The sequence below is a fragment of the Fragaria vesca genome, linkage group LG2 (assembly GCF_000184155.1).
Source record: "Fragaria vesca subsp. vesca linkage group LG2, FraVesHawaii_1.0, whole genome shotgun sequence".
Classification (NCBI taxonomy): domain Eukaryota; kingdom Viridiplantae; phylum Streptophyta; class Magnoliopsida; order Rosales; family Rosaceae; genus Fragaria; species Fragaria vesca.
This window is the reverse complement of record NC_020492.1, coordinates 19,793,172-19,806,625: the sequence shown is the minus strand read 5'-3', so window position 1 is coordinate 19,806,625 and position 13,454 is coordinate 19,793,172. Positions and strand designations below refer to the sequence as shown.

The 13,454-nt window shown below is 35.9% G+C and overlaps 3 protein-coding genes and 1 non-coding gene across 4 annotated transcripts; 2 read left to right on the top strand and 2 right to left on the bottom strand.

The window, feature by feature from the left end:
* The first annotated feature begins 219 nt into the window (after positions 1 to 219).
* TRNAA-CGC lies at positions 220 to 292 on the top strand. Its single transcript has one exon. It is a non-coding gene; the product is annotated as a tRNA-Ala (tRNA).
* A 536-nt stretch (positions 293 to 828) lies between these two features.
* Positions 829 to 2,038, bottom strand: LOC101308924 (40S ribosomal protein S29-like). The gene is made up of 3 exons (XM_004290909.1): positions 1,911 to 2,038; positions 1,309 to 1,408; positions 829 to 1,059 (listed from the first exon to the last, which is right to left on the bottom strand). Exons 1-3 carry the CDS (start codon positions 1,970 to 1,972, stop codon positions 1,051 to 1,053), a joined length of 171 nt encoding a protein of 56 aa, XP_004290957.1. The 5' UTR covers positions 1,973 to 2,038; the 3' UTR covers positions 829 to 1,050.
* A 2,404-nt stretch (positions 2,039 to 4,442) lies between these two features.
* On the top strand, positions 4,443 to 8,840 carry LOC101308338 (casein kinase II subunit alpha-2-like). The gene is made up of 10 exons (XM_004290907.1): positions 4,443 to 4,667; positions 5,020 to 5,149; positions 5,258 to 5,452; positions 6,027 to 6,184; positions 6,571 to 6,661; positions 6,753 to 6,818; positions 7,747 to 7,829; positions 8,011 to 8,074; positions 8,212 to 8,280; positions 8,494 to 8,840. The coding sequence occupies exons 1-10, from the start codon at positions 4,582 to 4,584 to the stop codon at positions 8,545 to 8,547; spliced, it is 996 nt and encodes a 331-aa protein (XP_004290955.1). The 5' UTR covers positions 4,443 to 4,581; the 3' UTR covers positions 8,548 to 8,840.
* A 13-nt stretch (positions 8,841 to 8,853) lies between these two features.
* LOC101308631 (uncharacterized protein At2g23090-like) lies at positions 8,854 to 10,083 on the bottom strand. Its single transcript, XM_004290908.1, has 3 exons — positions 9,436 to 10,083; positions 9,286 to 9,326; positions 8,854 to 9,161 (listed from the first exon to the last, which is right to left on the bottom strand). Exons 1-3 carry the CDS (start codon positions 9,506 to 9,508, stop codon positions 9,042 to 9,044), a joined length of 234 nt encoding a protein of 77 aa, XP_004290956.1. The 5' UTR covers positions 9,509 to 10,083; the 3' UTR covers positions 8,854 to 9,041.
* Positions 10,084 to 13,454: the final 3,371 nt, after the last annotated feature.

Below are 13,454 nucleotides of genomic sequence, written 5' to 3'. Positions count from 1 at the left end.
TGGTAATAAAGAAGGCATGTGGGTTTCACAGACACTTCATAAGTGCTGCCGCTGATCATTAAGTGCTTCATTTAGTGTGGCTCTGCAAGCCACAGTGGGGAATTAAGAGACCACTCTGCCGTGGAATGTGAGCTTTTGGGCACGTCTACTGCATCTGGCAGAGCGCCATTTGCTACCCTCCGGTTATTTTAATACTAGAAGCCAACGAACAACATTATGGGGGGTGTAGCTCATATGGTAGAGCGCTCGCTTCGCATGCGAGAGGCACGGGGTTCGATTCCCCGCACCTCCACTTTTGCGCTTCGACAATTCCAACATTACAAAATAGGGGACAACTGGACCAGATTTTTTGTTCTTTGTTTTTTGTTTTCCCTTCGAAACGCCCATCTTGTTTTCTATTTAAATAAACATCTTGCGATTTACTATTCCATTAAAACCAAACTCTTGAGCGCCATGAACAAGTTTCAATTCCCGAATGGCTTGCTTTGGTCTCATACTCAGATATGCTTTGGGGTACATTAGACAAGATAAGTGTGCCTTCAGAATCGAGGATATGAAGGCTGTGAAATGCGAAAACAAGAATTTCATCGTTGTGGCACTGCCAAACTATGGACCAACAATATTTAAAAGCAACGAGGCATTCAAGAGCAGAACACACATCAAGCATAGGATTACTATGCTTACTAATGAAATCTTCCAGCCAAGGATTAGTCCAAGTTATCTACCAATCCTCTCAAGTACTAAAACACAGAGTCTTCTTGTACCCGGCTAGGCTATAAAAGTATTGCAGCATGGTGGTTCAAATACGAGTACACCACTCAATTTTCAAAAGATATGGAAGATGCAATTTAATCAAAGATAGTTTTGGCAAATAAACAAAAAAGTTCCACATCAAAATGTTAACATTGGCCCAGTCAAGAACTAATTGCAAAAATTTAGATATACTACATTATGGTCTTGAAAAGAAACTAAGTAAAAGTATTCGCTCCAAACTCCATATCCCAAAGAACTTCATGGCCAATGTAGCAGTAGATCAGATGCCCTCACCATTTAACGGTACTGCAGTTAAAATGATTCATCAATATCCATCCGTTCAAAGAATCAATGAAAACAAATAGTAGACACGATCAAAGTGCAATAATTATTAAACTTGCTGTCCTCTCTGTTATAATCTGGAAAAAGGGGTATTTCAGATGCCTAAGTGGGATACAAAAGGGCCATGTCCAAAGAATACAGGTTACACACCAAAACAGAATAATCAAGAAGCTCCTTGCAATGTAACTTCTGTTAGGGCCAGAAAAAATTTACCTTGATGAAGCCAATTTCCTTTGCGTTGCTGCGGAAGCACTGCCTGCAGCACATCAGTCCATACTTCCTGATCAACCCATGAGGATTCCCACACACTCGGCTGTCCAACGCAATCAAATTGATTCTTTAAGTCAATAGGTACACACACAAACTATGGGTAGCAAGCGTAATTATCTTAAAAGCAGATAAACACTCGGGTAATACCTAGTCATGTGTAATCCATTATGTCATCATACCAAGTTTGCTAACAAGCATCTAAGTTTATACATTCAAGCTCCTATAGTGTATGACTGAAATTTAAATGCCTTGTGATGTAAAGGATTGCATAAACTCAAATACGGCAGTATTGACTGCTTGCACAAAACTGACTACATAGTCATCCCTAATTCAAAAACACTGACAATCTCAGCCTAATCATATAAAATCATAATACCAAACCATCATCACCGTACTGATAACATCACACAGTAAAACTATAACAGATTTAAAGATAATAAAAGCATAGTTTCAAAGTCAATCAAAGCAGGATGCGTAATATATAATCGTTATGCAGATCTCAAAAAAAAAAAAGAAGAAGGGAGGAATCGGCGAGAAATTGATACCAAGTGCGAGAGCCAGGGCCGTAAGACTTGGGATGCGAGTTCCAGACGTTGGAGTGACCCATGTTTCGATCTCTGAGAAAGGCGCCTTCAACTTCACAGCAGCCGCAAGGAGATACTGAAAATCCAAAACCCTAGTCGCTTTGTGGAACTTTGTAGCTTTTAATAGGTCTTGCAGTGAAACGCGTCGTTTCATTGGGTTTTGCCGACAGCTTGGGTTTGGCTCTGCAGAACGACAGTTTGTATTTCAGGCCCAATTAATGTATGCTTTCAGTAATAAAAAAAAATAATCCCAATTGGCACATTTTAAGGTGATGAAGGTTTTTTTTACGAGCTTAAGCTTGAGCTATCCTTTTGAGCTCAAATTTGGCTTAATTAGCTTGATATATTTCTTCTAAAGTTGAGTTTGGGGGCTTTAGTTTATTGTGAACAGTTCAAGTTTGAGTTTGAGTCATCTGACTTGATTGATTTGTGAACTACTCACAAAGTTTATCAACCATACACACTAGAGAATTGAGCTCGATTTCATTGAATTTACAACGTATCATCAAGAATTCGATCATCTTTGTACTTTGTGTTTCTTCTACATAAGCTTTGAAATGTTTACTTGATGTTTGTTTGAATTTACAAACTTGTTTTTTCATTATATTGTCAAAGCAGTTGAAATGATACGACGACTATGTGAGATATACAAATCTTTCGTCACCATGAAAAAATAAACCATTCCAGAAAAACATGTAAATCAATATGTATGAATCATTTCGATAAGTTATCTTTAATAACAAAATGCCCTTTTATTTCAAGCACGAGATACAAGTTACAAGCCTGGATTGAAGCTCAACGTTTACAGAGACAATAGTACTAGTGGAAAAGACACAAAACTTACCACACTTCAAAATTTTGTAGAGGAAGTATGGATATACATGTACACATACGATTAAGCTTAATAATTTGATCCCTACACTAGAAGAAGAGAGACGATCGACCCACGACTCCAACCCTTTGATATCTACATTTATATACGGTAAGTTATTTGGTTCAAAAAGTACGGCACATAAGTGGTGAGCGTTTAACCCATTCCAAGAAATTATTGCAAGGCCTTTTCTTCTTCTTCTTCGAGCTTCCTCCCAATCTTATAGTCTCTAGCTCATTTTTGTTGAGTATGTTCCACGTTACACGCACATCCTCATACTCACAAGTTTTCACATCGTGTCGCAGCTTTGGTAGCTCTATATATGCACATAAAAATAAAACTTAATTTCATCTTCCATGTCAAAATATGAAATGATCATCAAACTAATTTAACAATTGATATCCTAATAACTCACCAGTTTTTCGTATTCCGATGCGGGTTGCAACTCGGTTAACAACTTTCCGTACCGGAAACTTCCCCTTACGCCAGAACGTCGTTGATCTTGATCACGAGGTTTGCTTGATTAATTAGAAGCATTTGTAATAGGAACCATGTACAGAAGAAGCTGATGGAGCAGATAAATTATGAGATCACTCTTTCTCCCTCCTTTCGGGGAGAGAAGCTTCTTCTTTGTATGGTCCCCCTGCCAACGATTTCTGATCTCTATGTTTGGTGTGGAGATAAATGCAAAAGAAATCAGAAAATCGTTGAAAAATATGAATTACTATCCTCCTCGCTTAAACTTTTAGCTTATTTGATTCCATAACGCGATTACACATTCTGGGTGCGACACATGGAGGTTTGGCCTTTAGGATCCGGATCCAACGCATTTGTTTGGATTCAAATTTGCTCATCACCAACTTAGTAGTGATGATACTACCACTCAACAAGTTGCTACCACGTGTGATAAACCATAAACATGATTAATCTTGTTGATTTAATTTTTAAGGAAACATAATAATAAAATAAAATCATAACCTTTTCATCTTCTAGATATCATCTCGACTCATCCTCATCAAATCAATGTATTATTTTTCACTTACATTTTTCTCATTTCTTTCTCTCTCGCATACATATGTATTTTTTTAATTATGTGCTCTCTATCTTTTGTATAACCTAACTAACCCGTGACAACTTCCTTCGCTATATACAGGGGAAGAAAGGAGGTGGAGTTGGGCAAAACAACTAAAAATTCCAATGGTTGGTCGGGTAGTAAAGATGTTCTAACTATTCGTTGATCAACTATATAAGAATGAAAAGCAAATTATGGACTGAAGAATCAACAAATAAACAATAAAAAATATATTTTTCGATAATGTGATAACGCTTTTACGTTTCATCATCAAGACTTTAGACGTAACTCTAATCAACATTGATGAAATTTTATATTAAAATTCTTACCCACTCGATCACAACTATTAATTAATGTTAATTCATGAAAGTCTTCGATAAAATTTCGTTCATAACTTCATATGTCAAATATATTACGAGTTTTAGCTAGACTTCTAGTAATTTTTTCCTTTTTTTTTAACCAGGTAATTAAAGTAAATCGGAGAAAAAGCTCGAGCATCATACAATAACCATCTTCCTCTTATAAACGAGTCCGTTTGAAATTGGATTTTGGTACCACCAAAACAACACAAACTCTACAAAATGAAATAATTTCAGCAAGGAAAATCCGCGGCTGCTCTGCTAGGGCAACGTGAGTTTGCCGCCATCCTCCTCCACCCCAAAATCTTCAACCAACCACAGAGGAGAGCCATGTCCAGGGCTCGAGTCTACGCCGACGTGAACGTTCAGCGCCCCAGAGATTACTGGGATTACGAATCTCACGTCCTTGAATGGGGGTAAAAAAAACTTAACCTCCTTTCTCAGTTTCAATTGAATTGCCATCATTTTTCTTCTTATTTGTATATTAATCTTTAATTCAACCTATTTATGTTAATTACTGGATTAGGTTCATAAACCAAACTAAAGCTAATGTGGTTACAATGTTAGAATCTGGGATTGCTGAATCAGATGAACTTGACAATGAGTTTCCTTAAGAATCCAGCTAGAGCATTATTATATTAGTCACATTATTGAATATCAATATGGTACTGTATATGTTATCCAAATTAGTTATGGTTGGATTTGTTAAAGTTGTTTCGTAAGGTATATGTTAAGGTGGTTTCTCCTAACTGTTGTTATTATGCTCAGAGATCAAGATGAATATGAGGTTGTTCAGAAGGTTGGGAGAGGAAAATACAGTGAGGTCTTCGAGGGTATAAATGTCACCAACAACGAAAAATGCGTGATCAAGATCCTTAAACCAGTTAAGAAAAAGAAGGTGTGTGACTTTTTTATCTGTATAAATTCTACAGGTATCAATGTGGTGTTTATATATCTGTTGTGTGTGAACATGGTAAGTCATGGTAATTATTTGGTATTCGTGCAGATTAAAAGGGAGATAAAGATATTGCAGAATCTCTGCGGAGGTCCAAATATTGTGAAGCTGCTTAATATTGTCAGGGATGAGCTCTCAAAAACTCCTAGTTTGATCTTCGAACATGTCAACAGTACAGATTTCAAAGTGTTGTATCCCACACTGACAGATTATGACATTCGCTACTATATATATGAACTTCTCAAGGTTTCTCTTATCTGATCCTTTTGATTTTCCTATCTACTCATCTCACTTCCCTTTTATACTTTGATAATTCATAAATCTGATGATGTGTAGAGCATAAATAAAATGGTCTGAGTGTAAAATATATATTAGCCACAACTTGTGAATGAAGTGGCCGAGAGAGATTTCCTTACTGGAATGGAGCAGTGGACAGATGAGCATAGTTATTGATTTGTTGTGCATTATGCATATATTTTAACCATGCATGGGGATTAATATACATTGGCTGATTTCAATATTTTTATCTATGGAATGGTTGATTCCAGATTGTACAGTACATTTCGATATAATCAGATTTTTGAAATAGGGGTAAGGGATCCTTGGTGTCATCACTAGTTGATATTTGGTACTGTGCTGTGTGGCTTATTGTCTATGTGGAATCTAAGCTACAGTTTGGAATATTTTGGTCTACTCTTGAATGGATGTCCTATAAGTTGCAGCAATGTTTCTTTGACTTGGAACAATTACCATTATTCTGAGTTCTACTGAATCAGTTGATGCATCTTCTAATTCAATAGTGGTTCCATTGTTATTGCAGGCACTGGATTACTGTCATTCCCAGGGCATAATGCATCGAGATGTGAAGCCTCACAATGTTATGATTGATCACGAGTTGCGGAAACTTCGCCTGATTGATTGGGGTCTTGCTGAATTTTACCATCCTGGCAAAGAGTACAATGTCCGAGTAGCTTCAAGGTAGAATTCAATCAAATCCACGAAATTAGTTTCTCACTTTACTTCTGAAAGACATTGTGACTGTTTTATAGGGGTTGGATTTGGGTTCTATCAACTCAATCCACCCAGTCTTTGGAAACTCTGCAAGAATGTTTGTTATGTTTTGTAAACGGGGACATACTTTCTTAAATTTGATAAGAGTTGTAGGGACTGTTTACATAGACATGTGCAACCTCATTTAAGCTGTAAACAGATTGCGGTTGCTGGGAAGTTAACCAAACAGTCATTTTGCCTGATGGAAAAAGAGTTTATGACTTCAAAGATGAACCCCTGTGTTGTCGACATGCACATTCTATATTTTCTTTTGAGGTTGAAGAAAGTTGACATATTCAGATGATGTTTATCAGGCACTATAAAGGGCCTGAGCTCCTTGTTGATTTGCAAGACTATGACTATTCATTAGACATGTGGAGCCTTGGCTGTATGTTTGCAGGAATGGTAAGGGTCGTGTTTCCCTGATCTTACTGTGCATCTAAGTTTCTTCTGTTCACCATGATGATTTATTTAAACAAAGTATTCTCTCTTGCAGATCTTTTGCAAGGAACAATTCTTTTATGGGCATGACAATCAGGACCAGCTAGTGAAAATCGCTAAGGTAACCTTTGCTTGATCCGTGGCTTAAATATTTTAATCCTTCACATATATGTGCTTAATGTATCTCAGCTTGTCAAGATTGGCTTTGCTTTGCATGATTCAAAAGTCGCCTGAATATTGTTTAGTATTTTCCTTTGTTGTTTGTGATTTGGTTTCTTGTGAAACTTTGAATAGTTGAGTAGTTTGACCCATATAGTTGCGACAAGCTAAATTTTTGGCAGAGTTCTCTCTGTATCAGGTGCAGAGATTTGACTGCTCTTTTTTTGTTACAAGTAAACTGTTCTTGTAGTCACAAAGGTTAACAAAGCTGTATGGCTGTAGCATAAGGTTGCTGCAGCCTATGTGTTGAAACGTTTCAACTTCTCAATTGTTAGTTTTTCAGAGAAGCCTAAAAATGCTTCAATTCTTGTAGCAATCAGCTGACGGAGCTTGTAATGGGCTGTGAGAGACAACCATCAATGCTTATAACCTCATTTGACAAGTGTCACTGTGACAGACACTGAACTCCTATCATAGTTATCTGGTAACAGTAATAACTCAAAAAACATAATAAGCTTACAGCCTTACAAGAGTGAACAAAATGTGGAAATAAGGTCATGCATTAACTGGAACAGTTTCTAGTTCGAGTATATACCCAAGTACGCACCTTGGGGATATCACCAAATGAAAATTTTCTTATCTCCATGATGATGCTTACTGAGTGTGTTGCGAAAGTCATTAGTGAATTGTCAATCTGCAATATGTTAAATTGTTAATCGTATAGTGGACGTAGACAAGTCAGCATGTGTTGATTGAATCAGAACATTCATTTTAATATGGTTGCTATACTGTAATTTCATAAATAGTCAGAATTAGTAGCAAGTAGATATAGCAATACAGTGCAAAGGCTCATATAATATGTGAACTTATGTAGATGAGTTGTTCTTCAGGTTCTTGGAACAGATGAGTTACAGGCATACTTGACTAAATATCATCTTGTGCTTGAACCTCAGCTCGAGGCTCTTGTTGGAAGGTATACTTGTCATCTTTAGCTTGCAAGTAAAATCTAAACTTAAATGATCAGAGTTGTGTGTGAATATTCTATTTCCATAGTTCGACCAAATTTAAGGAGCCGAGTGAAGAAAAAGTTGTCTCTAGCAACATATTGACATGTTATTTCTCCTTTCTTTGGTTTCTCTTTGATTTTGATTCAGACACAGCAAGAAGTCGTGGCAAAGATTTGTTACTTCAGACAATCGACATCTTGTTTCTTCAGAGGCAAGTCCTTCAAAAATCTTCCTTCCCCCAGAATTTTTGAAGATTTACCATATATTCTTCCGCTGAATGTGTTTCTCTTTACTAATTAGTAATTAGTTGATTACTAATGAATCTTTGGTTAATTTTATGATATCCAGGCCATGGATTTTCTTGACAAGCTTCTTCGATATGATCATCAGGAAAGGCTTACAGCAAAAGAAGCCATGGTATTAATTGAGATTCGGCTGCTGTTTTTTTTTTTTTTCCTCATTCCCTTTCTGTTACAAAACACACAGAATCCAATCGCAGTGACACACCCGCAAAATTATTTAGATACTTAATATTGAATATTGTAATAACATATGTTTATGTTGGGTCGCTGTTCAGTATATATATTATGTTGTTTTAAAAGTTATAAGTTTGCTAATTCGATGTTTCAGGCTCATCCATACTTTTCAGAAGTGAGAAGCGCAGAAAATAGCCATATACGGTAGTAACAAACTCCGGAATCCTTGTATCTATGCAGGAAGTGCCTGTGCCTGCTATTACATCATATTGATTACTAGCTTAGATTCATCACACCTAGATTTTCCTTTTCATTTATCTTTTAACTTGTATTCTTATTCCGAGTGTACAGTAATTTCACTCGTTCAATTCTCTGAATGATTCTTGGGTTTTGGATCCGTATATGTGTGCTGTAAATGCTGTTATAATCTATAGCTTTATGACTTGAACCCCTGTGAATCTCCGCTCACAATTTATTGTAACTCACTTGGAACTTACCCAGAAAGCAATGTATCAGCTAGCATTTGATTGTTTCAAACATCTATTTACTGGTCTACATATGTTACATTAGGGATGCTGTTTATTCTGTTTGTTAATACCAAATTTGAAGTAGAATCTCCAATGTAACAAACATGACGAAAATCGATTAATCTTCAAATACAAGAGGTGATTTTGAACACACGTCATCTCGGGATAAAAGTATTCATTTTTGAAGGTGAGGAAAGCATGCATAAACATCAGATTTGGGATGCTTTGCCTCTGCATGTTCCCTGCACTTGACCTCAGTTGTGGTGCAGATAAACGCCTGCATGCATACCTTGCACTGCAATCAAATCATTCACCAACTCAAAATCTCAATCGCATAAGAACCCCATAAGCAAAACACGAAACCACCAAAATGATCGAAGTCTTACTCAATCGACATGAGAAGAGACCAAATATTTTACCTGGATTGTCATCGCTTTCTTGTTCGAGTCAAGCTGGCTTCCTGCGTACCAAAAAAGGATGAACACACCAGTTGGTGACCTAGAAATGACTTGTCGTAAAAGCGAAGAAACTGAGCTCAAGAGCACCAAAATTGAAAGGGCGTGAGGTACCTTTAGCAGGTTTTTGCTTCTCCAAGTTCCTCAGTCGAGCCGTCTTCGACTTCTGACCGTTGCCTCCACCCATTGCTTCTCCTTTTCTTGTTCTTTGAAGATTTCAAGCTAGCTAGAGACGGATCAGATACAGAACTACCTAGAAATTTAAGAATGACCAAGAAGCTGAGACGATAAGGAGGACATATATAACACAATCCTCATCAGTTAGGTACGAAATATTGGAGCCACGAAAGAAATGCAGATGTCATATCTAACTTGTTCACACTAGAGAAGATGGTATGCTTTCATCTAGATCGGCTAGACTAACAAATGTATACCACACATAGTGCTAATCTCATTATTTATACTTGTACAGCTGGAGCTCACAACAATTTGTGGTAGTTGCATTTTTACTTGTACCAGATAAAACCTAGCACAACGGTGGTGGAGCCACACCGCCACCACCACCCCCACCACAGACAGTGATGCTGCAATAAATGGCTCGACGGAAAGAAACCACCATGATCCTTCGTCTTTGTGGCCTGCACAAGTCATGTGCACAATGTGTTTTTTTTTTTTTTCCCTTAAAGAGTCGGTTGTTTGGTGGTGGTTTGGAAACAAAGGTAATGAATTGAAATGGGTAGGAGATCCTCACGGACCTCACCCATTCCATTTGTAGTTTATAATTTTGTAGTTATAACATTGATTGATCGAAATTTGGCCGTGGAGACCCGTGTTTAGAGTTTAGAGTTATCTTGATACGACACACTCTCCATCATCTAATATTTTTTTTTTTTAAAAACCGTACAAAAATGAAAATAAATTATCACTTGTTCATCTTTATGTAATCCTTTCTGTCTATAACAAGATTAGGAAGTTCAAAGTCGTCTATAACTAAAGAGAATAACGAGATTAGATGAGCGGTTATCTTGGTTAGGGGTTGAACCCGTATGGCTCATGGATGTCATTAATAGCAATGACAGACTTAGGATTTTAGGTTGGGGTGGGCTGAAATTTTTTTCTTTAATTTTTTTAATTTTTTCTTCTTCTATATTTAACATATCACATTTTAGATTAAAACATATCAAATAATCACATAGTTAACTGATCATTAATAAATCAATATTATAACATTTTATAGAAATTCGATAACAAAAGTTAAAGATAAAAGAACATATCTACTCAAATTGAACCCTAGGCTTTTGAATAGAAGCAAAATCTAATAACTAAGCACACAATCACCGCTCTATTAATCCAGTAAACGAGTGTATAATCCTTAAACCTAACTGGACGGAAAAACACAATCTAATAACTATGAATCAAACGTTGGTACTATTACAACTATATATCTATATATACACACATCATTAGCATTAGTCATCTACAATAAAGTATGCAAGCAATTGAGATTAGAATTAGAATATCAATAGAAATACAGTGTGATGGGATGATAAGATATTGAGACTATCAAGGCATTTATCAATTGAGATTTGAGATGATGGGATATTGTGACTAAATTTGATCAAGGCATTAATCAATTGAGATTTGAGAACTAGGTCATATGACATGTACAAGACCCTCCAAGAGGATGAGCGATATAACTAAGAATCATACTTGCATATTAAAGAGAGAAAGCTTAACATTTGACTTAGAATTAGTAAGCATGCAATTGAGATTAGAATTAGAATATCAATAGAAATACAGTGCGATAGGATGCTGGGATATTGAGACTATCAAGGCATTAATCAATTGAGATTTGAGATGATGGGATATTGAGACTAAATTTGATCAAGGCATTAATCAATTGAGATTTGAGAACTAGGTCATATGACACGTAAAAGACCCTCCAAGAGGATGACTGATATAACTAAGAATCATACCTACAGATTAAAGAGAGAAAGCTTAACACTTGGCTTAGCTGTTTCGGCAGAAGAGAATGGAGACGTATATAACGACAAAGAAAAAGAAATAAAGAGAAGAAAGTTGTCCTAAAATATACTAAGGGGGGTGTATTGTATATGGATTTATATGAATTTTTGAAAAGTCCACAGACTCTTTAAATAGTCCACAGACTTCTGTTGATTTCTTAAAATCATCGACTTTTAACACAGACTTTATACAGATTTATGAAAATCCACAGACTTTATATGAACGACTTATACAGATTTCTCAATACTTGCAAGATAAAAAAGAAGTTGGTAAATAATATTAAAACAAAAGAAGAATGTCCAAATATAATTAGAGTGCGGCTGTTGGGACTTCCAGATTTGCTCATTGTACCTCCCTGTCTCTTTATACCTCATTTTTATTTTTAAAAACAAGCATTTGCTCATTAGACCTCCTTTCAAATTCTTAAAATAACCTTAGGTTTATTATTCATATATATTTCAATAATTTACTCATTATACCTCTTATTCGCTCTCTAGACCTCCCATACTTTAATTTTTTTTTCTTTTTGCATGAAAACATCTATTTCAGACCTCGATTGCTTGATTTCTTTTTTCTTTTTCTCTTTTTTCATGAAAACCTCTTTTGCAACCTCGATTCCTTGTTGTTGTTGTTTTTTTATTTTATTTTATTTTTTTGCATAGAATGTCATTAACCTATATTATTTGATCAAGTTGTAAGAACGATTTTTCAATGACAACAATTTTAAAAAATTTAAATTATGAATTGTTTTCACAATCAATTGCAAAGCAGCAAAGTGGTGTTTGTGACCGAACATATAGTAAGTTAGTAACTACAAAAGTAAGAAAATAGGTATACATGAAGCAAATCTGATGAAATATTAAAGTAAGCTAAAAACCTAGAAACCTTTGACCTAGAAGAAAACCCTAAGAAGGCCAATTGCGTCTTCATCAATGGAGATTCTTCCATTTGGTGTAGTAGTTTTTTGCGATTGAGCAACGGTTGCACTTAGGTTTAGGGTTTATAGACTCCTCACATTTTGTATCATTAACTTGAGAAAAAAAAAAAAAGAAGGAAGAATACTAATCTGATTACAATTTTTTTTGTGTGAAAGTCAATGTCTATTATTGTCATTTTGTATGAGGTTATATTTGTAATTCAATAAGTCAAAACATGTGGAGGTACATTGAGCAAATCTGGAGGTCCCAATAGCCGCACTCATATAATTAACAAAACTGAAAGATACATGTGTCAAAAACTAGAAGAAGAAAAAAAAACATTAATTAGCATCTTTAACATGAAAAGCAAACGTCCCTAAAATAATGATATGATCATTCTTCTCCTTCATGATCACTTTCTTCGTTGTCATTGTTTACATTGTTGGCATTTGCTTGAGCTTCTGCCCACATTTGATTAGCAATACTCATTCTCCATTGATTAACATTATCTCTTTGCGCGCTGCTCTTGGGTTTGAAAATCATCCCATTAAAATTATCTTCTTCATTCTCTACCGGATCATCTTCTGGTTCAGGAGGAAATTCATCTGAACAGCATTCTTGTCGAAGAAAATTATGTAATCCTCAACATGCCAAAACAAGCTCTGCTTGTGTCTTGTAAGGAAATGGTGGTGCTGATTTGAAAATTGTGAACCGTGACTTAAATATTTCAAATATTCTCTCAATTACGTTTCTTAAGGAAGCATGACGAAGATTAAATAACTCAACTGCATTGACAGGATGGTTTCCTTCATCGCCACAAAAATCTTTGAGATGATATCGATACCTCGAAATGGAGTTAAAAATCGACGTCGGTTTGGAAATCCGCAATCCCCTAAGTAATATTTACCTGATCATAAAAAACATATGCAATTAGTATTTTATATATTATATGACATAAAATTTAATAAGCTTGCTGCATTTTTTCATGCATACCTGATGGTACTTTGAGTCCATTTCTTCTAGAAATAGCATCATTTAACACTTTTGAATCATGAGCAGAACCCTCCATCCACTAAGCACATAAATGAATTGTAAATCAAAGTTGCAAGCTGCTAACACATTTTGTGGAGAAATTCTTCGGTGCGACGGTCCGTGCCACGTGTCCGTGCGACCGGCCGACGGTCGTGCGAC

Coding starts and splice junctions, on each gene's coding strand:
- LOC101308631 (XM_004290908.1), bottom strand. CDS start 9,508: ATGGGTGGAGGCAACGGTCAGAAGTCGAAGACGGCTCGACTGAGGAAC. Junction 9,327..9,435: donor GAAGCAAAAACCTGCTAAAG/GTACCTCACGCC, acceptor TTTGGTACGCAG/GAAGCCAGCTTGACTCGAAC. Junction 9,162..9,285: donor AGAAAGCGATGACAATCCAG/GTAAAATATTTG, acceptor ATTTGATTGCAG/TGCAAGGTATGCATGCAGGC.
- LOC101308924 (XM_004290909.1), bottom strand. CDS start 1,972: ATGGGTCACTCCAACGTCTGGAACTCGCATCCCAAGTCTTACGGCCCT. Junction 1,409..1,910: donor GGCCCTGGCTCTCGCACTTG/GTATCAATTTCT, acceptor TGCGTTGGACAG/CCGAGTGTGTGGGAATCCTC.
- LOC101308338 (XM_004290907.1), top strand. CDS start 4,582: ATGTCCAGGGCTCGAGTCTACGCCGACGTGAACGTTCAGCGCCCCAGA. Junction 5,453..6,026: donor ATATATATGAACTTCTCAAG/GTTTCTCTTATC, acceptor TTGTTATTGCAG/GCACTGGATTACTGTCATTC. Junction 6,662..6,752: donor GCTGTATGTTTGCAGGAATG/GTAAGGGTCGTG, acceptor TCTCTCTTGCAG/ATCTTTTGCAAGGAACAATT.